We start from the raw sequence: 26,421 nt of genomic DNA, 5'->3' as shown, positions 1-26,421 counted from the left end.
CGTTTCTTTTATGTCTGTAAAATAATGGATTGAGCTAAGCGAGTCAGGGTAGGGCTGGCATTGCGAACAAATGGAACCACCGGGTCAAGTCAGTCCACGCCAGTGAGGATTTTTAACGCAGTTCAAGCCAAGGTCAGCTCCAAAAGTTCAAACAAAATCCAGATTAACACATACAGAAGGGATTGTGTTGTCACCGTGATTCTCGTTTCCTTTCAGTCTTTCCAAAGAGCAGCCATAAGGGACAAAGTTCTTTTAAAGGAAAGCGACTGCTGTTCTTCGTATTACTGTAGCCTCGAACAGCTCAGCTGCTGGTTCTTTATGAACGCACAAAGTAGGATAGCGCATAATGCAGAGTGGTGTCATTGGAAATGTATTTGTTGTTGGCAGGCTTTAAATCACTTTTTATAAGTGCTGCAATACGGCCATGTGGAAATTCCCAGTCTGCAAGAAGCTCCTTTGAATCAGGATGTTTTGTTTAAAGGGGGGGAAAAAAACCCTACAAACTGGGGCTGTACCAAAATATTTTCTGTCTGGTTCATTGAAAAGAATGTCCTAAATTCCCTGCTGTTGATAGCCCCGTAGCCAAACTGTTAAGAGAGCCCCAAACTAAAAAAAAAAAAAAAAAGCAAAGTGCACTGCAGTGAGGTGGCTAAATTAGCTTTAATTTGATACTTTCACAGATGACCCAGCAGAATAACCACCAAGCTCCAGCTCTTCAGTGAGCCAGGGAAAGCTGAGTATTGCAACAGTAACGCGATAGGCTCCGACTCAACGAGCTCCCAAGGAGCGTGCCTCGCTCCGAGCGCACGCGTGGTCCCATCGATGCCCCGTGCGTGCGTTCCTTGCAAAGGGCAGGCCCTAGAAAGTTCACTTTGGACAGGGAGCCGAGTGCTTGCATGCAACGTCACCTTTCCTCCGCTTCACCCCCAGCAGCGATATTCTTTTGGGGCACCAAGGAAGAATATTACTGCTTATTGCCACCTGCTAGAGGCCTCCTTGCAGCTTATCCACGTGGATCTTCAAGTGTTGTATTGACCTGGGGAGAGAAACACCCGCATTGCACGGAGCCACCGGAGCCCGGGTCTCAGTGCCGCTAGGGTCTTTGCTGCCCTGAGCAGACCCACCTTGGCCACACGTGTCTGCAGCGCTCGCTGGTCCCTAAGCTCTGCCCGTGTCCCCCCTTTCCAGCACCCAGCAGCAACGAGCTCTGCCGTGTGCTTTTGCGGTAAAACTGCGGTCTAAGGGCGTTTTGCCCCTGAATTTAATGGCAGCAGGACTTCAATCTTTGGACTCGATCCAAACCGAACTTCAAGCAAAATCAGAAAGAGTCTTAACGTCTTCCCTCATTCCGGACGACTGTCTCGCATTGCTGTGGAAACAGTCCAGGTGAGTTTGTGAAATGCCGAGTTCTCCGGCAGCGCGGCTGGCAGACGGTCACCGGCAGCGCAGCAAGAGCGCTGTGCCATGATATAAAACACTGCCTCGAAAAGAGCCCAAAAGACACGCTGGACTCGCAGGTTTTTAAACTGTTTCCAGTAGTAGTAGTGAGCAGTGGCCTCCTGCTGAGTTCAAAAGGCAAAACGTCTCATTTAAAGCCGGGCGGACTGTATATCACTCTCTGTATAAAGTGGAGCTCTTCTATTAAAAGCTGAGTTCAGATTTCATGAATTAACATGAAATATTGCTTTCTTATTCTGCACTGGTTTCTGTAATAAACACACGCATGTAGCGTGCTTAAATCATAGGAGGGGGAATGTTCTGCTGTTGGAAAAGCGGTGGAGAGTCAAAGGTTCTCCAAATGTGACAGTTTGAAGTTCAGACAAAATCAAATCTCAGAGCGAATCTAGGGCCTGACCGCAAGCGGCGGATCTGGCGTTCGCGAGCCTCTGCAGAGCCCGGAGGCTGCCGAACGCGCGACGCTCCGGGCTTCGCTCCCTCGACCGCTTTGGCGGCCTCTCGGACGGGCCGGAGCGGGATCTGCTGCCGCGCGCAGCTGCGGGGCCACCACGTGCCGCTGCCCTCCGCTCTGCCCTCGCCGGACGCGGGGGGCAGCGGGGCCGGACGCTGCTTCCCTTGGGGCTTGAGTGGGAACTTCCCGAGGATCCCGGCTGTGCGAGCGCCACTTCTCTGCGTTTCTTTTCTCCCTCCTTCGCTTTGGCTTGTTACTGTGCAGGGTAGGAAAGTTTGCGCCATTTCCTGTTGTCTTTCCCTTATGCTCCTGAGATATTGTAAAAATGTTCGGTATCCTCCAGTAGGTTGTAATCACTTCACCCTAATGTTTCACAGCTGCTAAGTGTAACTTTAAACCTAACCATTTGAATGCTTACAATTAGCGAGTCGACGGGGCTGAGATCGCCTCTTTGTGATTGCAAAAAAAGAAAATGAACCTTTTTTTTCAAGTTTAACTTGGATAAAAATAGGAATGAAAGTTGTGGAGATAAGGGGTTGGGGTTTTTTTTTAATGCAATAAATGATTAGTGGTTTATGTGCTAGGAAAAAAAATAATTGAACCCACCGCTTGCCCTGTTTCACAGATGAAAAAGGCACCAGGACAAACATGTGTCTGCAGCAGCCGAGCCTCCGTCCCGTTAACTGCACGAAACCCCTCTCCGATATTGCTGCTCTTAATCTGTGCGACTGTAGCTGGTGAGGACAAAAGTAGCAGGAGCCGAGAGGCTTCAGCTGCGTTTGTCACCTACCCTCCGCGGGAAGCTGCGGCGCACACGGGCTGGGATTTTCATGCCACTCTTGCACCGATTTCGGTCTGGTACAACCATTTGGCTGCCCCAGCGTTAGCCTGGTTTTTTACCTTCCTCAGCTGGCAGAAGTGCCTTAAGCGCCATCCATAAGCGTAAGGAATTAGGAAATCAAGGTGTTGCATTCCAGTGGCGTTGCCAGGAGCAGGGAGGAGGGGATGTCTGTATCGCTTTGCCAGAAAAAGCTATTAACTGCGCAAAATGGCACATGCCTAGCACGTTTGACGGCTGGGGCAAATGAGACAGCTAAAGATCAAGGTTGGTTTGACACCTCCGGAGACAGGAGGGCTCGTTTGGGCTGTGCACAGCATCCCGCCGGATAATTCCCCAAGGTGCAGGCCAAGCTGGGAGCTGGCAGAGCTGCTGTAAATCAGGCATTGGTCTGCAAAGTCCCCGCACGGCCTCGCCGCCAAAGGGGAGCGAAAAGTAGCCACTGCCTGCGTGTGCATATGGATGCATATGGGTGCGTACGGGTGCATATGTGTGCGTACGGGTGCATACGTGTGCGTATGGGTGCGTACGGGTGCATACGTGTGCGCGCTGGCGGATCTTTGCTGACGGCCTGGCTTTATGCAAAGCTGTTTGTAAACATGTTCTGAGCCTTTTATAAAGCAACACAGGGTCCATTTAATCTAACGCTGTTCCTTAACTTTGATTGAATACAAGTAAGTGTAAACTGAGGCTAATATTGAAGATTGCTCATCTAGCCTAATAGGATAAAAATCTCCTTTGGCTGATATTACTGGGTTTTGTTCCTGCTTAATGCTCTTGCCTTGTGCACGTTTGCAGAGCAGGTTTCAATTACACCAGAAAATGACTTTTCCCTAGCGAAAGCAAAGGGCACATTTTAACGTGGAGACACGTCACTAGCTCCAGAGCTGGGCTGTGACCACGGCTGTGACCGCGGCTGTGACCGCAGCTTCTCCCAGCCCCGTGCTGCGCCGCAGGCACCATCCGGGCAGCGAGGCCCAGGACAGACCGAGACACCCGCAGGGGTGTGAGGTTTCGTAAACTCTGGGGAGTCCAGGTCTGGGATTTTGGTTGTTTCTGTCACTCGGTGAAGACGAAGCTCCTCAGACCTCGGGGACGTGACAGTCCCTCTGACCGTCTTACAGCACCGGGGTCTCCGTTTTGAAGGGGTGGCAATTACGAAAGCGCAAGCTGTCGTCCCGGGGGGCAGGTTAGTGTCTTCCTTATTCTGCAAGCCGGTAAAACTGGAATTAATTTCGCGCTGCGCCCGGCACCACCTTGCACGTGAAGAGCGGAGGTGGGGTCGCACGCGGGAGCCCTCGCGCCTCGGCTCTAACCCCGCGGGGTCGGCGCGACCTCGCTCTTTCCTGCCGCTGGCCATACGGCTGCGCAGGGGGTGCGGCGGGCGCCAGGGCCTGCAGGAGCCGGGATGCTGCCGCACGCCTGCTCGGCGCTGCGCACGGTCGCTGGCACTTGTCCCTTCGGTGGCCACCCGGCCCCTCGCCGCACCTGGGCGTCAGCTGCTTCAGCGGCAAGGCCCTGAACAGCTCGCGGCGCCGGGGCTCGGTGACAGCCCCGGCCGGGCGATCGGCGCTGTCGGCTGCTGCCCGGCCCTGCATCCCGTCGGCGGGGGACTGGCCGCTCCGGGAAAGCGCCGCGGGGGCATCGGCCGCAGCCGGTCCCTCCGGGCAGGCGCTGCTCACCGCGGCGGAGAGGGGGAGCAGGCGAGGAGCCCGACCTTCCCGGCTCCGTGTGTCCCGTCCCTTCCCCTCCGCCTCCCTCCCCTCCACACGGGGCGACGGGCGCTTCCTCCTGGGAGCCCTCCTCCGGCTCCGGCACCGGCACCGGCACGCGCAGGAGCCGCTGCTGCCACCGGGCGATGAATACTGATTAATAGCCAGGCCCTGGTCTGGATCAAGGAGAAGGCTTTGAATCTTCTTGGGAGCTTCATCGCCTGAGAGGTATCTTAAATATTCCCGAGCTCGCAGCCTATCAGTAGGTCAATTATCCCGTGAGCAGTCATACGAAGTTAATTTCTAATTTAATACAATGTTAAAAGGTTGTCAGGTTAAAATCTAATCTATGAACAAGACATGAAACGTCTCTTTAAAACGAGTGTCGTGAACCGGTCCTGGCTGGAAGCGCTGGCTGCTGCCGCGGCTCCCGCAGGGCGCGATCGCTTCCCAGCGGGGATTTACGGCGCTCCCGAAGGTGCCCGCTTCTCCCGGCCGCCGCCGAGCCCCGCGCTGCAGCCGACCGCCTCGTCCCTCCGCCGGGCTCTTATCTGCCGCCGCGAGAAGTGGCGGCTCGTGCGGCTTCGCTCCCGCGCCGCGCTGCAATAAGGCGGCCGGCGGGAGGATCCGGGCTCCCGCGAAGCGCGTCGGGGGGAGCGCACGTGTCTCCAACGCCCCCGGCACGGGGGCTGAGCGCCTCCGCGAGAGCCCGGCAGCGCCGACGGGTGCAAGAGGCGCCCCGGCCCGGCCTGGCCCGGCCCGGCCCTGGGATGTCGTGTCTGACGATCGCCGCCGCGAGCCGGGGGGACACGATGGGGGAGTGCGCTCGGTTGGGAGCAGCGTGGGGAAAGGACTTTGGCAAGCGCTCGCTGCGGACTGAAGGTTACAAACCACGCTGTGACCAGCGGGCTCCATCCAAGCGGAAAACCAGCGGCGGCACCCGCAGCCCGGAGCAAAGCGCTGGGTGTCCCGGTGTCTCGCCCGCCTCCCCTCCCCGTACCTCATCCATGTCTCCCCTCGCTTCGCCCGCAGCAGCGACCCAAAGGGGATGGAAATGGCCGGGTCCCGCTTCCCCGCGGAAGGGCCGTCCTCATTACGGCCGCCGGCGCGTCTTGCTCCCCTCGCCGTCCGCAGGGGAAAGTCCAGCAGCCACGTGGAAGCGCCGAGACGTTGTCCCGCACGCGGCCGCCGGCACCACGAGGTTCCTGCTCCCGCGCCTCGCGCTGCCCCGAGCTGGCGGTGCCTGCGGGAACGCTGCGGGACCAGGGCTGCTCCCGCCGGGCTCAGCCGGCAAACCTGGGGCACCAGCACCCCGGCAAGGCAGCCGATGGGCTTGGACACCACGACGGGGGGTTTCCCAGCAGGAATCTTATTGGCTCTGGAGGTTTGGACCAGGTTCGGGTCACGTTTGTGAGCTTTTCTCTACTCCCAGAAAGCCTTGCAACTTTGCTTTTTTTTGCTGTTTTTAAAGAAGCCGGGGATTTTCACAGGAGCAGGCGATGCCAGCAGCGAGGGCCGCGGGGGCGCAGAGCGACGGGCGCTAAAACGCCGGGCGCTGGCGACGGGCTGCTCTCAGCCGCCCGCGAAGGCGCAGCGCCGTCAGCTCGGCCGCCCGGGGGCTGCGGCCCCTCCGCCGGCCAAGAGTTGCTTTCTTCCCGGCGTTTTCTGGTGAATTCTGCTGTTGTTTTTAATTGAGAAAAGCTGCTGATGAACATCTGCCTAGACGCTGTCCACTCCGAAATGTTTGCGGGTTTCGGTCATGCCGCTGCTGCCTTCCCTTTGATGTCTGTGATTCACGGCTCCGGCTGGGGCCTCCCGGCAGATGCTCCGCTTCTGCTCCTCGGGACGCCGGCGGGTGGTTGAACGAGGCCCCCGCGCCGGCCCGCAGCGAGGTGGGCCCGCGCGCCAGCCCAGCACCTGCACAGCCGGCAGCTCCGTGGGAGCCGCCGCCGGAAGCACGCGGGCACTTGGAGACACCGAGCGCTTTTTCCTTAGGGTTTGGAGATGACCTCGCCGGCTTTGGTTTCCAGAGGGAGGTATCTCAGCAGCTTCAGGGATGTGGGCAGAGGCGCCTCAGGAGAGGCCCCAGCTCCCCGCGCCACCCCGGCCGCAGAGAGCCCACAGGGCCTGCGGTCGCCCGAAGGAGGAGATGCTCCGCGGCCACCTCGAAGCCGCTCCGGAGCGCCGTGGCCCGGCAGCCGTGCTGGCAGTGGGGTCGCGGCGGAGGCGGCGCTGGGGGGAAGGCGGCTGGTGGCTGCGCTCTCCTCTTTGGGAGGCGGGTAAGGGGCCGCGGGGCCCGGCGAGCTCGCAATCCCTGCCCTTAATCCCGCCGCGAGCGGGGCCTTCCCAAATCCCCTCGGCCGCAGCGCCGGCCTGCGAGACAGCAACGCCGAGCGGAGGCCGGGGGGGACGGGCTGGACGGGCGCCGGTTTTAAGGTGAGATTTGAAGGATGCAAGACAGATGGCAACTGGGGAGGACGCACGGCTCAAGTGCAGGGCTTGTTTTCGGCGCGGAGGGGAAAACGCAGGAGGGGTTTATCGTTGGTTATAAAACAGGGGCTGTTGATACCCGCAGCGCCGGGATCCCTCCCCGGCCGTGTCGGGCCCAGCAGCGGCGCTGGGGCTGGGGAGCAGGGGACGAGGCCACGAGTGCTGCGAGACGCCTGCTCACGGCACATCATCCCGCACAAAACGTGGACACCGAGCCCCAGCCGCCCTTGGAGTTTGCAGACTTTTTTTTTTTAATTAAGTATCTGTAAGGGTTAATCCCACCTCCCGAATGCCTCACCGCAGCGCACAGCTCCACCTTGCTGAGTCGTAAAAGCGTCTTCATCAAAGAGCAGCTCGGAGGAGCATTAATTTTGGGGGGCAAATGTGAATAAAAGTGATGAGAGTTGGCCCTTCCGGGCAGCCCTGGATTTAGGTCACATTCATCCACGGTTAAATACCGACGCAATGGACAGGTCTAGCGAGCAATAGGGAAGCTTTATTCCTGGCCGTGACCAGCACGGTATTTATTTTGGCTGCAGTCATTTTTTTCAGCAGTGAAGTCCATTCTCTTACACATATGAGACAGTGATTTTCTGCAGTCCTAAAAGTCAAACCTAGAAGAAAAACACAACTCATGTGACAAAGGAAGTGCAGCGTCAGATCCTGGTTTAGATTCAATTTCAAATACGTTCCCAAATCACATTTAAAGCAGATATAGGCCCACGATGCGAACGCTGATTAACTGCCCCCACACAGGAGCAGTTAATTTGCCCCTAGTTTAATGCCGTGACTTTTAAAAGCTCATTGCCCCAAATAGAGGGAAGAAGGGAGACTTTTACGAAACAGTTTGCAGAAATGGTGTCAGGACTCTCTTTTCATTCTGGCTGTGTAACAGTAGTGTAAAAGATGGAATTTAATGTCCAGATTTGAGCATCTCCCGCCCGGCCTCCCGTGTGAGCGAGGATTTCGGTCCCAGTGATGGGTACGTGCTGTTTCGGGAACGCAGGCAAGGCGAGGAGGACTGCAGCGCCGCTTTGCCGACGTGCGAAGCTGGCCCGGTGCAGCCACAGGACGAGCGTCACGAGCCCCGCGGCCGCGCTGCGCTCCCGCACATGCCAGCAGCGAGGGGACCCGAGCGGCACCTGCCGCCGAGCCGGCGGGGAGCCCCGAGGGCTGCGGGCTGCTCCCCCCTTCGCCCGAAAGGCAGATAAACAAGGGATTTGCAAGACGTTTCCAGTTGCCTCCACGTGGCCACGGTCTCCCGAGGAAGTGGGCGGCTTTCCGTAACGGGCCGTTTGGCCGCGCACCGTCCACGGGGGCTGCGCGGCTCGGGCGCACTTTAAAAATAAAGGGGAGGAGGGGAGGGAGCCCCCAGCCCCCGGCACCCCCCTCCCCGGCGGGGTTTCCCTTGGGGTTTGCTCCCGGCGCCGCTGGCCCGGGCGGCCCCGACGGGGCCCCCGCGGGAGGGAGGCTGGTTCGGGAGCCTTTGCGAAGGGCCCCGACGGCGCCCGGTGCGGCGCAGCGGAGGTTGCGCCCCGCGGGGCAGCCGCGTGCTGCCTCCGCGCCTCCTCCGCGGCCCCCGGCGCGGAGCTGCGGGCCCCGTTTTGACTTTTATTTTTTTCTTCTGCAAAAGCGATGCTGTGAAGTCGCTGCCGCCGGTGCCCCCCTCCGCCCCCCGGCCCGGGCCGCCGCTGGGTCCCGTTTGATCTGCTCTCGGAAACGTCGCCCCTTTCCCCGATAATTCGCATTTCTGCGGCTTTTTTTTTTTTTAATCGAGATATTAGTATGGTAGGGCTGTGAGGGAGGTGGAGGATGTTTGGGGGGGGGGTCGGTTTTGTTTCATCCCTGCTGTTACTGTAACGATCCAGGTCAGACCGTTGAACAGTCTCAAATCCTCACTTTTAATCCTGCAAGGGAAGGGGGCAGGAGCCGTAACAGCATTATTTTATCAAATAACGTCGTTTGCTAATCCCTTTTATTTAAGAGATGAGCCGGCCACAAAGAGCAGCTCTGGCTGGAGGCGCCCTCGGAGCTCGCCCCGCGGCCCCTGCCCCGCTCCCCCCACGCCCGCCCGCCGGGAGCAAACCCGCCGCTTGCGTGAGCTTCCCGCCGGGAAACCTGCGCAAAAAATGTCAGTGCGATGAGTTGTGAACAGCCACCCGGTCCCCGAGCTGGGGGAACCCGCGGGTGCGCAGGAGCCGCGGCCGGGGATCCTGCCGGCGGCGGCCCGACGGGACGCGCGGCCCCGGCGGGAGGCGTCGGCGCAGCCCGTCCGCGCCTGCGGGCGCCGCAGAGCCGGCGCAGCGCCCAGCTCCGCGCCTTGCCCGGCTCCGCGCCTTGCCCGGCTCCGTGCCTTGCCCACGGCCTCCTGCTCCCCCCCCACCCCGGCCCGAAACCCGCGCAGCCGGGCCCGGGGCGGCCGTCGGGCCACGCGTGGCGGCGCGGTGCTCGGCGCTGGCCGGCGCTCGCCCCCCGGCCCGATCCCATTACGGCGATGAAGCGGCCGTAATGCCATTAGCCCGGGATCACGCGCCCGCGCCGGGATGTGACACACTTTCTCAAATGGAAGTTTTTTAAACAGAGGGATTTATATGATTTCCCCCCTCCGCTCCCCTCCCCTCCCCTCCCCTCGGTGCCAGCTCGGGTTTCACACGGCGGTGCGGGTCCCCCCCGCGCTGGCACGGCCCCGGCCAGGGCTCCCGTGTCCTTTTAAGGCAACGGGCTCGGTGCGTGCGAGGCGCCCGCGCCCCGACGTGGGGAGCCGGGCTGCCCCGAGGGCTCCCGGGGCCGGGCGCAGGGGCCCGGCCGGGGTTAATTCCGCCCCCGCGGAGGGGAGGCTTTGCCGTAATTGAAAAAAATCAATCAACCTGCGGCTCTGGCGAGGGCTCACGGATCAAAGCGGCGCGGAGGTAACGAGGACGGGGTGCCGGGCGGAGCGCGGAGGATGCGCCCCTCCCCCCCCCCGCGCTCCCGTGCGCGGGGCGCGCAGGGGCCGCGCTCCCCGCCCGGGCGAGCCGGGCCGGCCCCGGGCTCCGGGGGTCACTCGCCGCCGCCCCTGACAAACAGGCTGGAAAATGTGTTTATAAGTTGTTCAAACTCTGGATAAACTTCAGCAGCGCTTGTGTCTGTGTCTCCCCGCGTGTTGTTATTTTCCAGAAATCTGGATTACTGGAAATATTTTCTTTAAAGCTGGAGAGAAATCTAAACAGTCCTGGGGCAGGGGGAGCTCGGGGGGGGGGGGGAGCCGGGGGGCCGGGGGCTGCCGCTCCGACGGGGCGCGTTGTGTTTCCGCAGGCGGGCGCGCAGCTCCGCGGGCGCGCAGCGGGGCGGAGGGACGGCGGCAGCGGGGCTTGTGCCGGGCAGGCAGCGGAGGGGGCGCCGGTGCCGGGCAGGGCAGCTCGCCCGTGCCGTCGCGGCCACCTGCGAGCGCCGCGGGGAGCGGAGCGCTCCCGGCCGGGGCCGCCGCCTCCCACCCCCGACGGGGCGCGTTGCTGCGGGCGCTGCGGGCGGTGCAGCGCTTGCCGCCCCCTCGGAGCGGGTGTGAGCGGGGCGTGCAGCGCCCAAAGCGCCTCGGGGAGGGGAGGCGGAGGAGAGCGATCCCCGACATGGACGGGGTGAGGGCAAACAAGGGCCGCTTGACTAAAGCCCGGTTTAATTATCCCCTCCAAGCGGAGGGGATGAAGCTGCGGCCGGCCCGGCCGGGCCTCGGGGTGTCGGGGAGGTTTTCTCGGCTGCTGGGGCCGCCCTTCGTCCCCTCCCCGCCGGCCCCCGGGTCCTGCCCGTCCGTGCTCCCTGCGGGCCCTTCCCTGAGCCGGCACGGTGCGGCACCGCGGCCGGTTTGGCTGTGGAGGGGGGCGAAGGAGCAGCGTGGAAGTGGGGGCGGTCGGACCTCGGCACCCCCCGTTGTGCCCCGAGGCACCGGGGTGCACCCGCGGCCGCCCAGCACCCGACGGGACGCCCGCGGCTCCGGGCGCCTCCTGCGAGGGGCAAAAGGCTCCCGGGACCGCCGGGGCCTCCCTGCCCGGCACCTGCCGATTTGCTCCGGTTCCTCTCCAGGCCCTGCGCCGACGGGGCGCCCCCCAGGCCGAGGAGAGGCCCCGAAGGCGCCTCCCCGCCCGGGCCCTCGCGGGGCTCCCTGCGAGGAGCATTGGGCCGGCCGGGGGGGGCCTGCAGAGCCCCCAACGGGACGCAGCGACCTGAGTCCCGGCTGCTGGGGGGGGGGCGCCCCGGGCTCCCCTTCTGAGAGCGGGGCTGGGGAAAAGGGGGGCCGGCCGTCTAGTGAGGTGTTTCGGGGTGCGATTGCCGTCGAGCCGTGCCGGGTGGAGGGCGTGAGGGGGAGGCCCAGCAGGCGGCCCGGGAGTGCCGGGCCGCGGTGTCAGCGAGCTCCCCCGGCCCCACGTTTATCTCCCAAACGCGCCGTGGCCACCCCCTGCCAGGCCCTTATCTGCTCCCGGTGTCCCCCCCCGGGGCTGGGGTCCCCCCCGACTCGCCTGCCCGCCCCGTCGGGCCGCCCTCCCAAAGCGCCCCGGTGGGGGGGGGGGGAGAGAAGGGGTCCCTGTCCTGGCATTTGGGGCAGGCAGCGGGGACCGGGCAGCTCGCCCGGCAAATGCGACCCCCCCCGCGCTGCGTTTCCCCCCCCTCCGCAGCCGCCGGTGCTTTGCGGGCCCCGTCCGCGCCCGCGGCAGCCCGGGCGGTGGCAGCGCTCGCCGGGGCGCAGGGCCGCGCCGCAGCCCGGCCGACCCGGGAGGAGGGAAAGGCGGAGGCCCGGCTGCTTGTGAGAATTGTTATTTTTCATCAATCACCCGCAATTTGTGTAAGTGCCCAGGACAGGACACCAGCCGTCCTGCTGGCTGGGGTCACCGAGACAACACAGCGCTGGAGAAGAGCAAATTGCATTTGCTCACCAGCTCACAGATCCGAATTACGGGCCCCGCATGGCGAGGGGAAGGGAGCGAAAGGTCCATGTGACATGAGGGAAATATGAAGGACTTTGACAGGTCTTAAACGGCCTGGCGCCAAGGCCTAAGTCTACGGGCTAAAAATAGAAAAGGGATGATGAGTGGAGATGGGCAGAGATGAAAGGGGAAGGGCGAGCGGGGGCGAGCCGCCGAGCGGGCGGGCCCGGGGGGCGCGGGGGGCGGCCGCGCCGGGACGCGCCGCTCGCCGGGGCCGCACGGGCGGCAGGGCCGGTGCCCGCGGCCGCTCTCCCGTTCGCCCCGGCGCTTCCCGTTCGCCCCGGGGGAAAACCGTCCCCGGGAAAGGGGGCGGCGCGGGGACATCTCTCTCCCCCCACACACCCCCCCCGCAGCGGGGGGACGCCCCCTCGGGGCGCTCGGGCGGGCCGGGAGGAGCGCGGCTCTGCCCGCCCGCTGCCGGGCATCGGCCGGGGGCGCAGGGCGACGTCGGGTTTTGCCCGGCCGCGGGCACGGGCAGGGCAGGGCAGGGCAGGGCAGGCCGCACGCCCCGTCCAGGGGCACGGGATCCCCGAGCGGGTTTCGCCCCAGCGTGGGGGTGGGAGACGCCGCCGTGGGGCCGGGCCTGCCCCGGGGAAGGGGTGCCCGGGCTCCCTGTGCACCTTCCTCCCGACAGTCCCACCGACGGGCGCGGCCACAGAGGGTCAGGGAGACTCGGGCTGCGCTGGCTCGGGTTTTATTCCGCAGCGAGGGCGTTTGCGACGTTACAGTGGCACCGCGGTGCGGGGGGCGCACCCCCAGCCCCAAGGCGAGAGGAGAGGCGACGTGTTCCCCCGCTCGGGCACGGCTGCTCGCTTTTCCTCTCGGAGCCGCGACGGAGGTGTCCGCGGGTCGCCGTCGGGGCCGCGGGAGATCTGCCGCCGGCGTGGGGCGATGCCATGCCGGGGCAATGAGCAGCTCTGATTTTGCTTTGTGAGAAGGATTAAAAAAAAAAGAAGAAAAAAAAAAGCAAGCCCCATTTTTTGCCAAAGCTGCCGTCAGCACATTTCCGCGGCGGCGAGGAAGCAAAGTCCAGATCAGGTCTAAATTTCAATCCCTGCTCGCCACCTCTCCCCGCGCCGCGTTCAATGGTCAGCGGGACCCCCCCCCCCCGACCCGCCGACCCTCACCGCGGCCTCGGGGCGCCGAGCGCGGGTAGCCCCGGGCCGGACGCGCTGTGTCCGCCCCGTCGGGCCGCGGCGGAGGGGTCCAGAAAGCAGCAGGCAAAGGTGAACCTGCCACGGGACAATGGCAGGTTGTAAAGCGCCTCTGATAACGCAGCCCAGGGCTTTGATTTGGGCTCCCCGTGGCGCCAGGAGGGGACGAGCAGGGGTTGCTGTCAGCAAGATGTAACCTCCGGGGCTGGGGGGAAAAAGAGAGGAAAAAGGGGGAGGGCAGCAGGGTGGGGACGGGGCATCCCGGGCGGGGGGGGTTGCGGCTGCAGCCCCCGCCGGACCCTCGTCGCACCGCGCACCGCCGCTGAGGCCGGGCTGGCGCCGGGCGCGGGGCTGGCTGCGGCGGCCGCGCCTCGGTGCGCACCCGCGGAGCGGCCGCGCCGGCGGGGCCGGGGAGCAGTTCGGGGCCGGGCGAGGGGGCCCCTGCCCCCGCCGCCTCCCCCCCACCCCCGTCTGGGCCGGAGCGCAGGCGGCGGGGGCCGGAGCCTTGGAGGGATTGCAGGGCGCTTTTTGAAGATTTGGGGGTAAATATGAAGTGACAAGAGCCGGGTCTTTATTGTGAGGGCTCAGCCGCCTGGCGCCAAGGTCCTCTTCAGCAAACGAAGCCCTCAGTTAATCAGAACAGATCTCCAAATGGACCTCTCCAAAGGGACACACACAGCGCCCTGCCCGCCCCCCGCCGGCCCGGCCCCCCCGGTGCCACCTCCGCACGCCAGCCGGGGGCAGGGGGACCGGCCCTAATCCCTCGGCAAACAGCCCGGGGATTTTCCTTCAAGATTATCTGCATCCACTCGCCCGAGTAAACAAACTCTCCGGCTCGCTCCTGCCGGGCAGGGACGCGCCAGCCTTGAAGCCGGCGGACCCGGAGCTCCCCGAGCTGATAAAGCCGCCGGCGGCCGCGCCGCGCCGGGCCCGGCAGCCTCCCCGACGGGCCGAGCGGCCGCGGCGCCGCTGCCCGGGGCCCGGCCCGCCCCGACGGCGCGGCCGGTGCCGCCGACGGGCGCGCGCGCGGGGGCCCCCGCGGAGCGGCGCGTTGCAGCGCGGCGGCCCGGCCGCGGTGCGAGCGGGGCCCGGGCGCCGGCAGCGACTCCGCGCCACTCACCCAGGCTCGGCCGTGCTCTGCTGGAAGTCGCCGCCGCTGCCTCGCTCCTGCCCGGTGGCGTGCAGCTCCCCGCCGTGCCGGCGGCCGCCCCCGCGGCCGGGCCGCCCCATCGGCGGCCGGCGGGGCGCGGAGCGGAGCGGAGAGGAGCGGAGCGGCGGGCCCCACCTTGCTCCGCGTCCCGGGCGCTGTCGTAAGACGGCGCGCACGGAGCCCCGCCGGCCTCCCCCGCCGCCTCCGCCTCCCCCGCCGCCCCCGCCCCGCGCCGCCCGGGCCCGGGGCTGCGCGGCGCTGCGCGCCCCGCGCACATCGGCGGCGGCGCCGCCCGCGCTCCCCCCTCCCCCGGCCGCGGGCGAGCCCCCACGCGGGCGCGGGGCCGCGCGTGGGGCGGCGCGGGGGGGGCCGCGTGTGCTGCTTTCACTGCGCCGGGGCGGCGGCGCGGCTCCGCGCTGGCTCCGCACCGGCGGCGGCCGCTCCCCGGCCGCGGCGCAGCCAGGGCTGACCCGGTATGCGGAAAGGAGCCGGGGGTGGGATTTCGAGCACTTTTCTCTGTCATTGGTTAATATTTTATTCTGTTGACATGTTTTCTTACTGCCGATGCTTCCGACACCTTCTTCTTTTTTTTTTTTTTTCCCTTCTTCCTTTCCTCCCTCCCTCCTCGCCCTCCCCCCCGCACCCCAGAGCTTGGCCGGAGCTGTCAAAACCACGCCTATGCAGATCCACAATTGGTCTGAAACGCGTAAAATCAGCAATCAAGGGGGCTTGGCTCATTAGCGGGCGGATCAGAGCAGGAAGGACATGTGAGATAGTCACAGTTTTACAGAGATCAGGACAAGATCTAACCGTTTCCACTCCGGCTCCTTTGGCCATGGGCAGCGCCGGCCCCAGCGCCGTCCGCGGAGCGCGCAGCCGTGCCGGCCCCGCCGGGGCGCAGCCCGGGCCCGCGGGGGTGTGAGCGCCCCCGCGCCCGCGGCTCCTCCGCGCAGCCCCGCGCCGGCTTTTGTTTCTATTTTAGTGTTGTTAAGGACTTTACCGGGCGAGCTTGCTCCCTCTCTCTCCCTCTCTAGCTGCAACAACAACAACAAAAAATAAGGACCTACTGTCTCCCCTCCGCAGACCGGGAGTCCCAGGAGCCGGGAACTGCCTCTCTTTTTTTTTTTTCTTCTTTTTTTTTTTTTTCCAGATCTAGTTCCTCTGTTTTTCGGGTTTTTTTGTTGGTTTGTTTTGTTTTGATTTTGATTTTCCTTCCTCTACCAGAGACTCGAGCGAGTTCGCTGGGCAGGGGGGAAAAAATTACACACGTTTTTGTAAAGGGAATCCCTCCTTTTCTCCTGGATTTGTGGATGCACCGATGAGAGATCCAGCCTTTCCGGGGACTGCAATGGCTTACCACCCCTTCCACGCACCCAGACCAGCCGACTTCCCCATGTCCGCTTTCCTAGCAGCCGCCCAGCCGTCCTTCTTCCCCGCTCTGGCTCTGCCGCCGGCGGCGCTGGCTAAGCCCATGCCGGACCCCAGCCTGGCCGGGGCGGCCGAAGCCGGGCTGCACGTCTCGGCGCTGGGCCACCACCACCAGGCTGCTCATCTGCGCTCCCTCAAGAGCCTGGAGCCCGAGGAGGAGGTGGAGGACGACCCCAAAGTGACGCTGGAAGCCAAAGAGCTTTGGGACCAGTTTCACAAGCTGGGCACGGAGATGGTGATCACCAAGTCCGGGAGGTAAGAGCCGGCCCCGCGCAGCCCCGCGCAGCCCGGCCCGCACCTGCGGGACCGCGCAGCGCCCCTCGCTTCCCGGCCCTTTCCCCTCGGCTTGGTCCCTTCTCCCCCGCCGCTTATAAAGTCCACCGCAATGAATTAACCCCGAGCGGGAGCAGCCGGGATTTTCGATATCTTGAGTTTTTCTGTACGTGTTTCATCCTCTTCTAGCTTCGCCCTCCTCCCGCACCCCGATTATTACTTTTTTCAGGCGCGATCCCAAATTAAATTTGTACGCAATAATTTAAAACCCCTTAATCCCCGATTACATGTGTTTACACTTCTCTTTGCGGCTTCTCGCCGCTCCGGAGCATTTCGTTTCCCACTTCCAAACTTTCCCCCGCGGCCGGGGTCGCCCCTGGGCCGCGCCGCCGCCGGCTCCACCGCTGCCCCGGGGCTCCCGGGCTTTGCCCGCCGGGTCTCCAGCCTTTCCCCCGGCTCCCTCCTTTCCCGGGGAGCCTGGCAGGGAGGGAAGGTGGAGCCCGGCTCGGGGCCGCGGGCTTGCTTCGTTTGTGCTGGGAAAGTGCCTTTCTGGAGGGAAGGGGAAGAGGGTTGAATTGGATCCGGGATGTGTTTTCATCTCTGCCCTTGATTTCCTGAACTGGGATTTTGAGACTTTTCCGTGTTTTCTGTCCCGTGGATGGAGCAGAGCTGGGTTAGAAGAAGCGGGTAATTCTTGGCCGTGAAAAATGCTGGGAATTTACTGCGCGATCTAAACCAAAAATATAAAAAAAGAGAATGTTTTTTTGGAGGCGGCCGAAGGGGAGGCTTGGCGGCCCCCGGGCAGCGCGGGTTTTCCGTGCGCAGCTCCGCGGACTCGCTCCGCGGGGCCGCCCGGCTCGGCCCGGGCCCTCGGGCAGCGAGGCCCGGCTGCGGCGCGGGCCGGGACGCGCCGTCGGGGCCGGCCCGGGGGCTGCACACACGGACACACACACACTGCGGGCACCTTCCCCCACGGCTCCCCGAGCAGCAGGTTGCAGCGCCGCTGCCCGCGGGTTTTTCCTCCCCTCGGCGCTGCTGCTCGGGCCCGAAAGCGGCTCTGCCCTTTCCGCGCTCTGCCTCTCTCCCCAGGAGGATGTTCCCCCCGTTCAAGGTGCGGGTCAGCGGCCTGGACAAGAAGGCCAAGTACATTTTGCTCATGGATATAGTTGCGGCCGACGACTGCCGGTACAAGTTCCACAACTCCCGCTGGATGGTCGCCGGCAAGGCCGACCCGGAGATGCCCAAGCGCATGTACATCCACCCCGACAGCCCCGCCACGGGCGAGCAGTGGATGGCCAAGCCGGTCGCCTTTCACAAGCTCAAGCTCACCAACAACATCTCGGACAAGCACGGCTTTGTAAGTGCGGCTGCGGGAGCCCCCCCGGGGCACGGGGGCGGCCGCTCCCCACGGCAGCCCGGGGGCAAAGGGGAGCGCGGCGGGGATTTGGCGGCCCTGCGCCCCCCGGGGCCCTGCAGGGCGCTGCCCGGGTCCCGGAGCGCCCACGGCCCTTCCTCGTCCCCGGCCCCGTCGGGGCAGCTCCTGGGACGCGGCCGTCCCGGGACGGCTCCCCCCGGGGAGAAACGGGGCGTTTGGGCTGCGGGGAGCCCACGCAGGGTGGATGCCCCTGCCCGGCCGCGCTGCCTCACCCGCCGGCCTGTCCCGCCGGCTCTGCCCAGCTCCCGGCGCTCGGCGGGGAGCAGGATTTGGGGGGTGAGCTCGGGGCGGGGGTGGGGGGGGCACGTGCGGGGCAGGGGCGCGGGGAGGCCGGCGCCGTGCCCGAGGGGGCGGCCGGCCCGGCCGCGGTGGCGGCGAGGGGCGGCCCCGACGGCCGCGCGGGGCAGGTGCTGCCCGGCCGGGGGGCGCCGGGGGGGCCCGGGGAGCCCGGCGATGCCCCGGCGTTTCGGGTGCGGGCGCGGCGAGGCACCTGCGCGGCGTTTGCGGGGCCGGGAGCGGGGCCGGGGCTGTTCGCGCTGGCTCCGGCGCCTCTTTGCACGAAACGCTTCCGAAACGCTGTCACACGCCCCAATTTATTTCCTTATTGATCACATCTGCATCGCCTCCCGGAGGGAACAAAACCGGCAGTGTCTTGGCGCTTTGCAGGGAGCCCCCGAAAGCAGGGTCACTCCGAGATGGGAGTTTGATCCTCCGTGAAAGCACGGGGGAAAAAAAAAAATCACAGCAAACAAGCAAGCTATCTTTAGCCTCTGGACAAGCATTTAGGGCGATAAAGGGAAAGTTCATCGTCCTGCGTTTTTGATATGGTAATTAACCGGGATTTGAAGCCCTCGGTGTGTCAGTCAATGCCGTGCAGAGGCAGGCAGCGCTCACCCGGGGGGGCTGCGAGCCGCAGCCGTATAAACGGGTATGAGGCGTGAAAGAGAGCTCAGGTGGGGAAAATAGGTCCCCGTGTAACTTTTTTCTTTCTTTTTTTTTAGGCAGGAAACAGCGTGTATGTTAAATAATACATTGCAAGGCTATTTATAGACTGCAAGGTAAATCGATAGCAAGGGAGTCTAATAAATAGCATTTTTTGATACTGGGGAAAAGCTAGTTTGGTTGAGCGTTTTTAACGGTTCACCTCCTTCAATTAAAGATTTCTGGTATGTGTCGTTTTCCAAAATCCGGACTGTGTTAAATCTGGGAGACAAGGGTTTAGCCAGTGCCCATCTGGTCAGAGAGGGATGATTATTATTTTTTTTTAAGGAATGAAGCTTTGCACGCCTGAATGAGAATTTTTGCACCGTTTTCATGATAAATCCCAGCTAGATTATACCAATATAACAGTGATCTGACAGTTCATCAGCAGGTGATTATTGCTGGGGTTAAAAAAGGGGGGATTTTTTATTGCCTTCTAAAACGAAATGAAGTGATAATTATTTAGCCATTTGGCCGATGTTATTTGACAATAATTACTCAAGCTTTCGCCGCTCCTCTACCATTTCTATGTTATTAATACTGCGTTTCAGCCTGACCACAGCAGGTTCCGGGATTATTAAATCCCGGTCAGGCGGGAAGCGGCAGCAGCGCGGGCGCGGGGCAGCTCGCCGGGCTCCGGCGCTGCCGCGACCTGCTCTCGCTCCCAGGCTGCAGCTCTGAGGTTTCAGCGAGTTCCAAATATCCTAAGCGAAATCTCTCTCTCTATATATATATATATTTTTTTTTTTTCCCAAAAGCGAGGGGGTAGAGAATTGCTTTGACTGTTGGCGAGAATTTCAGACACCTGGTTGGAAAAAAAAATGTCCATTCCTTCTGCAGCGTTGCTCTGAGACATAAATTTAACATGGCTCGTGGTGAAACGCTCCTTTCACGAGTCCAGTCGCTTGCTTGGTAGCTAGAATATTTTTTCTGCTACAACCAACTGGATATCTAGAGGATTTTTTTTTTTTTTTTTGATGAGGTAGAGTATTTTTTAAAAGGACAGAAATACTAAAAGCAGATAGAAACGTGTCGAAAAAATAGCTCTCGTTTTCAGGGTTGTAATAAAGCGAGGTGATACCTTTTGCTGCTTTATTACTCTGCTTAACATCCCGCCTTTCCGAAGAGGTTGCTGTGCCTCTCTTTTCCCAGTGACCGCCTTATTTGGGGACAGATCCTACAATGACATAAACAAAAAAGAAAGAAAGAAAGAAAGCAATCTCCATTTCTCTGGCACCCGCCGGCATTGTTTCCTCACAATGATTTTTTTTTTTTCGGGAAAAAAAGTCTTTTATAGGTGTCTAGATAGATTTGGGTGTATTTATAGCCCGGGATCTGCGCCTGATGGCAGCCCCTCGCTCTTTTCTCTCGCCCACCCCCCAGACCATCCTGAACTCGATGCACAAGTACCAGCCCCGCTTTCACATCGTCCGGGCCAACGACATCCTCAAGCTGCCCTACAGCACCTTCCGCACCTACGTGTTCCCCGAGACTGACTTCATCGCCGTCACCGCCTACCAGAACGACAAGGTAAGGCCTGTGTGTCTGTCTGTCTGTCTGCCCGCGCTGCGAGCCTGCGCTGCAGGACAGGTTTGGGGCAAAAGGGAGCAACAGGAGAAAGGTTAAAGCCGAAGCAACCAGAGCACGCGGCACCCGGCACATTATTATTATTATTATTATTATTATTATTATTTATTACTACTACTTTTTATTTATTTATCTTTATTAATTTCCTGCTGCGGGCTTTTCCGCACCTTCTCGGTGCTGCTCGGTGCCTTTCCTGCGGCTCCCAGGTAGTAAAGAGGCGGCACCACGGGCCTCGGCCGCCTTGCAGGGAAGGTGTCCTGGGCCCGGGCAGAGACAAAAAATAGAGCAAGATAAGCTAATTTTAGTTGCTTTCGTGATTTAGCAAGCGTTGCCCTGAGAGCAGCGCAGCCAGGACCGCCCCACGGGGAGCTGGGAGCCTCCACCGGCCCTCTCCAAGAGTTTTGTGTGCGTGTGTGTGTTTTAACCCAAAAGCTGACCCCCACCTCCACCCCGGCTGCTGATGTTAATTGACAGCTCTGTCTGAGGGTCCTGGTGGGCTTGTTTCCCTCGTAAAGTTTATGGCGAAGAGTCACAATCGATTAAAGAGCACTTTGTGTGCTCGCCGGCTGCAAGCGGCGCGGGGCGGCGCGGCGCAGGCGGCCGCCGGTGCGCCCCGTCGGGCGGCGGGGCCGGCCCGGGGCGGCGGGGCCGCGGCTCTGCGCGGCTCCCGGGCGGAGCAGATCAGGCATGCATTTTTAAAGCGCCCATCTCGGGGACATATTTCAAAGACATGCATTATTGAACGCCCTAATGTCGCCGGCCCCATAAGTTCGTCGCGGGCAGAGATAAGAATAGCTTTTAACCAACGCGGCGAGGTTCAGTCGCCATCTTCCCTCCAGGGGGCCGTGAAAAATAACTTCCTATCATTAAAACTCTATTAATAATTCAAGCCAAAACCTCAGCATCATTTTTAATAAAGCGTGCGGTGTGTTAAACCGGGGCCCCCGCGTGTGCCGCGGCGTTTGCAACGCGCCGTGCCCGGGGCGCGACCCGGCGCCGTCGGGGGAGCCGCGCCATCGGGGCGGGGGACGTGGGGGGCAGAGCCGGGCTCACGGCGCCCCCCCGGTCTCTCTGCCCCCCAGATCACCCAGCTGAAAATCGACAACAACCCCTTCGCCAAGGGCTTTCGGGACACGGGCAATGGCCGGCGGGAGAAGAGGTAAGGCGCCGCGCACCCGCCGCCTCCGCTCGGCTCCGCGCAGCCCCGCTCCGCGCCCGCGGAGGCGCCGGCGGCGCCGCTGAGCCGCTGCCTCTCGCCCCCCCGCGCAGGAAGCAGCTGTCGCTGCCGTCGCTGCGGATGTACGAGGAGCCCTGCAAGCCCGACCGCGACGGCGGCGAGTCGGACGCCTCCTCCTGCGAGCCGGCGGCGGGCCGCGACGCGCTGCACTCCCCGGGGGGGGCCGTGCCCAGCCCCCTGCGCCTCAAGGGCAGCGGCAGAGGTAACGCCGCGGCCCCCCCGACGGCGCGGCGCGGCCGCTTCCCCCCGACGGCGGGTGGACGGACGGACGGACGGGGGGGTGGAGGGAGGCATTGCCCCCGCGAGCCCCCCGGTCGGGTTTCAGCGAGCCCCGCGCCTGCTCCGCCGTCCCCATGAGCCCATTGGGGGGGTCGCTTTAAAAAGGAACCACCTCTCCGTGGGCTGGTGGGCTCCGGGCACCTCGCTGCGGAAAGGCGAGGGGGGAAGGAGAGCCAGCTCGCAGGGAGGAGAAAGGGAAAAAAAACAGCAAAAAAAGATGGGCACGAAATAGCCAAGGGTCTCAAACGACAGAAATAGAGCTGGTGAGAAAACGCGCATGGTATTTACGGTTTGCAACGTTTTCCTGTTTATACATTAGTGTAAACAACAAGTAATAGCAATGCAAGCCGTATGCTGCACGCTTTTATTCGGCGCTCCTCGTTGGTGTGTCGCCCTGCCTTTAATGGCTAACTTAAATTCCCTTGCAAAAAAAAAAAAAAAAAATTAATGCACTTGAAAAGGGAAAAATGTTGTAACTCCAGGGCTTAAAGTTAGTAAATTAAAATGAACGAGCGGTTCCCACGTTGCAGTTTTTAGACGCTGGATTTAGTCTTGCCACACTGTCAATCTGCCCCTCTCTGAACTGGCCGTCGTCTCCAGGCCTGATTCTTTGTAGAAGTCCACCAAAACTACAAAAAATGCCACTGACCCGGCGGGGTGGTTTATTTACACCACCTCACCTCTTTGAGAGGCTTCCCAGAATATTCACCCCAGACTGCAGAGCTTCGCCCAACCCGCAGCAAAATCTTTTCTTCGTTTAGTGGGAGCTGGTGGGAGACTGTGTACAGGGGGGGCCGTGGGGTGCCCTGCCGTGACGGGGGGGCAGAGGCGCCTTTTGCAATAGCAAAGCTCTGCTCCCCTCTGCTTTGTTATAAACTCGCATTTCTGCAGCTCCGGCCACCTTCCCCCTTCCTCCTCCAAGAGCTCTAAGTGCTTTTTAAATTAAAGCGCTTTTAGAAAACACTGTAACATACCTCTCTGCTTAAAACTGGCTCTTTAACCTGACTCAACCTTCACATTTGGAATAAATCCACGGAGCCCTGTTGATCAGCTCCATGTAATTAAATATATACAGAATAATTTCCTCCTAGCGCTGTCCACCCGCCTGCCTTCTCTTCATCTCCCTGCTCCGCAGCCCGCTTTGAGTTTGCAGCTAACGAGGACGATGCTGTAATATATTTTGGTCCTCCATCAAACATGTTTTTCCTGTTTGGCAGCGCAACAGAACTGCAGTTGTTAATCCCCTTTCCCCAGAATTACCGTGGCGCGAGGGCCAATTTCTGCCCCCTAAATAGCCTGAGTTGCTCCCATTATTAATGCTCAGGCCCTTTCCCTTCGCAATTTCTCCTTAATGGCAGGGCTCGTGCTGGTGACCCGCTCCTCACCTCTCCCCGGCCTTTCCGCCAGGCGCTGGCCAGGGCGGGTGAGCTGGCGCTGGGTGCAGCGCCCGGCGGGGTCCCCTCTGGTGTGGGGCCGGCGAGAGGGTCGCTGCTCCCTGCGGAGCCGTGCCGGGGAGAGGGTTGCTGGGGAGAGGATCCCTGCTCCCTGGGGGGCTGGTGCCTGGGGAAGGGGCCGGGTCTCTGCTTCTCGGGGAAGGATGCTGGGGAGAGGGTCGCTGCTCCTGGGGGAAGGGGCTGGGGAGAGGGTTGCTGCTCCCTGGGGGACTGGTGCCCGGGGAAGGGGGCTGCCCGCGGGTGCTGCTGCTTTCGCCCGGGGTGCCCGACACCTCCGTCCTTTTTGCAGAGGAGAAGCCGGGGGCCGACAGCGACCAGGAGGCGGAGAAGGCGCCCGAGGAGCGGCCGGCCGGAGCGGGCAGTCCCGGCAGGGAGGACGCGACGCCCCGCGGCAGCCCCCGGTGCCCGGAGGAGCGGAGCAAGGAGAGGCGCAGCCCGGAGAAGGGCAAGGACGGCGCGTCGCCCAAGGAGGGCCCCGTCGAGGGCCTGTTCAGCCTGCGGGGCCTGGAGAAGGACAAGGTGGAAGGGCGGAGGAAAGAGCCGGAGCCGGGCAAGAAGGAGGCGGAGGGCAGCGGGCTGGGCAAGGAGGCCTTCGCCCCGCTGATGGTGCACACGGACAGCCCCCCGCACCTGAGCGCCGGGCACCTGCAGAGCCTGGCGCTCTCCGGCCTCCACGGGCAGCAGTTCTTCAGCCCGCTGGGCGCCGGGCAGCCCCTCTTCATCCACCCGGGACAGTTCGCCATGGCCCCCGGGGCCTTCTCCGCCATGGGCATGGGACACTTGCTGGCCTCGGTGGCCGGCGGCGGCAGCCTGGAGAACGGGGCCCTCTCGTCTGCCCAAGGCGCCGCGGGGGCGGCCACCCCCTTCCCATTCCACCTCTCCCAGCACATGCTGGCCTCTCAGGTAAGGACCCCCCCGTGCGCGGCCCCCTCCCCGTGGCCCGGCCCCCCCGGCGGGGCTCGGGAGCCACCGGCGCCTCCCGCGGCCCCTGCCGGCCTCCCCAGCCTGCGGCACGACCTGGGAGGGGACGAAAGGGTCTGAGGGCTGATTTGAGGAGGAACCTTGATTTTTCTATTATTTTTTAAGCCATGGTTCCTATATCGGCGGGGGCAGCGTAGGCAGCTCCCACGGCCCCCCAGTTTCCCCACCGGCATTGAAACGGCTCTGGCAACACCCGGAGCCTTTGCATTGCCTTTGGCCAAAGACGTCTTTGAACCTCCCTGGTTTATCGGTGCTGCTCAGCAATGTGTTTTAACGCGGGTGAAGGTGGATGATGCTGGCGAGGTGGGGGCCGCTCCGTGAGGGGGGCCACCTCGGCAGCGCGGAGCTGGCCGCCTCCTTAACTTGATTCCCACTGAGCAGCTCCGGTGGTCGTTGCCTCCCTGCCACGGGTTTTGCTCCCCTCTTCCCTCTGGGAGCTGCCGGGGAAACCCCCCATGCGGGGAGGGGGGGGTGTTTTTTAGGGGCAAACGGGGGCACGGCGGGCAGCTCCCGCTCGCCCTGGGGCTTTGCGGCACGGGGCATCCCGGCTCTCACAGGCTCTCCGTCTCTCCGCAGGGAATCCCGATGCCCACCTTCGGCGGACTCTTCCCCTACCCCTACACCTACATGGCGGCGGCGGCGGCGGCCGCCTCGGCCATGCCGGCCAGCGGCGCGGGGGGGCCGCTCTCCCGCAGCCCCTTCCTGGGCGGCAGCCGGCCTCGCCTGCGCTTCAGCCCCTACCAGCTGCCCGTGAGCATCCCGCCCAGCAGCAGCCTGCTCGCCGCGGGGCTCCCCGCCGGCCTGCAGCCCGCCGCCGAGGGCGCCCGGGGCGGCGGCAGCCGGGAGCCCAGCCCGCCCCCCGACGGCGCCGCGCACAAGGGCGGCAGCCAGCGCCCCGCCGCCGCCTCCCCCAAGGCGGCGCTCAAGGAGTCCCTCAACGAACTGCAGAACATCCAGAGACTGGTGAGCGGGCTGGAGAGCCAGCGGGAGCTGTCGCCCGGCCGCGACTCCCCCAAGTGACCGGCGGGGCGGGCCGCGCGCCCGCCCCCGCGGGGCTGACAAGCACTGGCATTTTGTACAGCACAGGATAAATATTTATTGCGGAGCGAGGGGTGGGGTGTGGGGGGCAGGACGGGGGTGCCCGAGGAGCGGCCGAGCCTCCCCGCCGAGGCGCCCCCGGGGCGGACGAGGGGCGCGCGGGGCTCGCCGGCCGCCCCGTCGGGGCTGCGGGGCGGCAGCTGCTGCCCCGGCGCCGCGCGGCCCCCTCCGTCCCTTCCCCGCTCCGGGAGCGGACGCGGAGGCGCCCGGCGCGCAGCAGGCTCCCGCGGCGCCGCTGGACGGGGCGGGCGCCCGCCGCCTCCCGGCCCCGACCCCTGCCCTGGGGGGGCCGAAACCTCATCTGTGCAAGGGGGGGGGGGGGGAGGAAAAAAAGGAACCGAGGAAGGAAAGGTGGGAAACACGCCGCCTCCGCAGCAGTCGCAGCCGCCGCTGAGTTGCGATGTCCAGCGACAGTCAACATTGGTACCAGGCAGTGCGGCGGGAGGGTGGACTCGATCTGCGTACCAGGAAAAAATATTTATGAAATAAATGGTAATTTGTGTAAATAAGCTATAAGGATCCCAGAATATGCAAATTGGTATTAATTTATTCAGAGTTGTACATTGGTGTGTACATAATATTTAGAGTTTAACTCATCGCATTTAAGTTTTTTTTTTCATTTTACATAAACATATATATTGTAAATGAAAACTATTTAGCTCTTTGTGATTGAAGGAGATATTGGTTTCTTTAACTGTCTTTTAAAATATTGTTTATCCCGCCTGTTCTCTAGGACAATCATGTGCCATCAGTAAAACACTTTTTGGAGTCATTGAAACTAAGAGTTCAATTCTTTAACGGACTTTTACAAGAAAAAAAACGAATCCAAAACGTAACTAAAATATCTCTACAGTGCGGGGTATTGAGAATGCAGGAATAAACCTCAGGTTTTTATTTTTCACTCCAGAACAAAAAAAATATAATAAATTTAAATATCACATGGACTGTGCTCTATATTTGTTTTAAAATAAAAAAATACATGATTTGAAATGTGCTGGTTATTCGGGTATCTATCTGTTCATTTTTGATGAATTCTCTCACATCTTTCAATAAAAAATACTCAGAGAAGTCCTGCCGGCTTTCACGTGTTTAATTCCCGCCCGCGCGGCAGCAGCGCGACCCCGGGGCCGCTCCGCGGGTGCGCAAGCCGCGGCGCCCCGTCGGGTGCCGGCGCTGGGCGCTTCCCCTCCCCTCCGCGCCGTGCGCAGCGCCGCGCAGCGCGGGCGGCACGTGCCCCGCTGGCGCCCGTCGGGGTTAATCCTGGGATTTCCGCGAGGGGATGCGCTGAAAATGCGCCCGAAAGCGCGCGCGCGGTTTGATCAGGGAAGGTTGAGACGCCCCGACGTGCCTCGAGCGGGGCGGCGGCGGGAGGCCTGTGCGCGGCGCTGCGCGGCCCGCGCGGGGGCTCCCCCCCCCCCCCTCCGCGGAGAGGAAGCCTTTTATTTTCGTTTGGCTTTCGG

The 26,421-nt window shown here is 62.6% G+C and overlaps 1 protein-coding gene and 1 long non-coding RNA gene across 2 annotated transcripts; one reads left to right on the top strand and one right to left on the bottom strand.

Moving 5' to 3' along the window:
• Nucleotides 1–7,425: 7,425 nt before the first annotated feature.
• On the bottom strand, nt 7,426–14,412 carry LOC136993922 (uncharacterized). Its single transcript, XR_010886188.1, has 2 exons — nt 14,179–14,412; nt 7,426–7,563 (listed from the first exon to the last, which is right to left on the bottom strand). It is a non-coding gene; the product is annotated as an uncharacterized lncRNA (long non-coding RNA).
• Nucleotides 14,413–15,443: 1,031 nt separating this feature from the next.
• TBX2 (T-box transcription factor 2) lies at nt 15,444–26,029 on the top strand. Its single transcript, XM_067309524.1, has 7 exons — nt 15,444–15,891; nt 16,999–17,266; nt 19,709–19,855; nt 20,995–21,071; nt 21,182–21,351; nt 23,172–23,785; nt 24,440–26,029. The coding sequence occupies exons 1-7, from the start codon at nt 15,527–15,529 to the stop codon at nt 24,881–24,883; spliced, it is 2,085 nt and encodes a 694-aa protein (XP_067165625.1). The 5' UTR covers nt 15,444–15,526; the 3' UTR covers nt 24,884–26,029.
• Nucleotides 26,030–26,421: the final 392 nt, after the last annotated feature.

The sequence above is a fragment of the Apteryx mantelli genome, chromosome 22 (assembly GCF_036417845.1).
Source record: "Apteryx mantelli isolate bAptMan1 chromosome 22, bAptMan1.hap1, whole genome shotgun sequence".
Taxonomy (NCBI): Eukaryota; Metazoa; Chordata; class Aves; order Apterygiformes; family Apterygidae; genus Apteryx; species Apteryx mantelli.
This window is presented reverse-complemented; position numbering and strand designations above follow the sequence as displayed.

Coding starts and splice junctions, on each gene's coding strand:
- TBX2 (XM_067309524.1), top strand. CDS start 15,527: ATGAGAGATCCAGCCTTTCCGGGGACTGCAATGGCTTACCACCCCTTC. Junction 15,892..16,998: donor GTGATCACCAAGTCCGGGAG/GTAAGAGCCGGC, acceptor CTCTCTCCCCAG/GAGGATGTTCCCCCCGTTCA. Junction 17,267..19,708: donor TCTCGGACAAGCACGGCTTT/GTAAGTGCGGCT, acceptor CCCACCCCCCAG/ACCATCCTGAACTCGATGCA.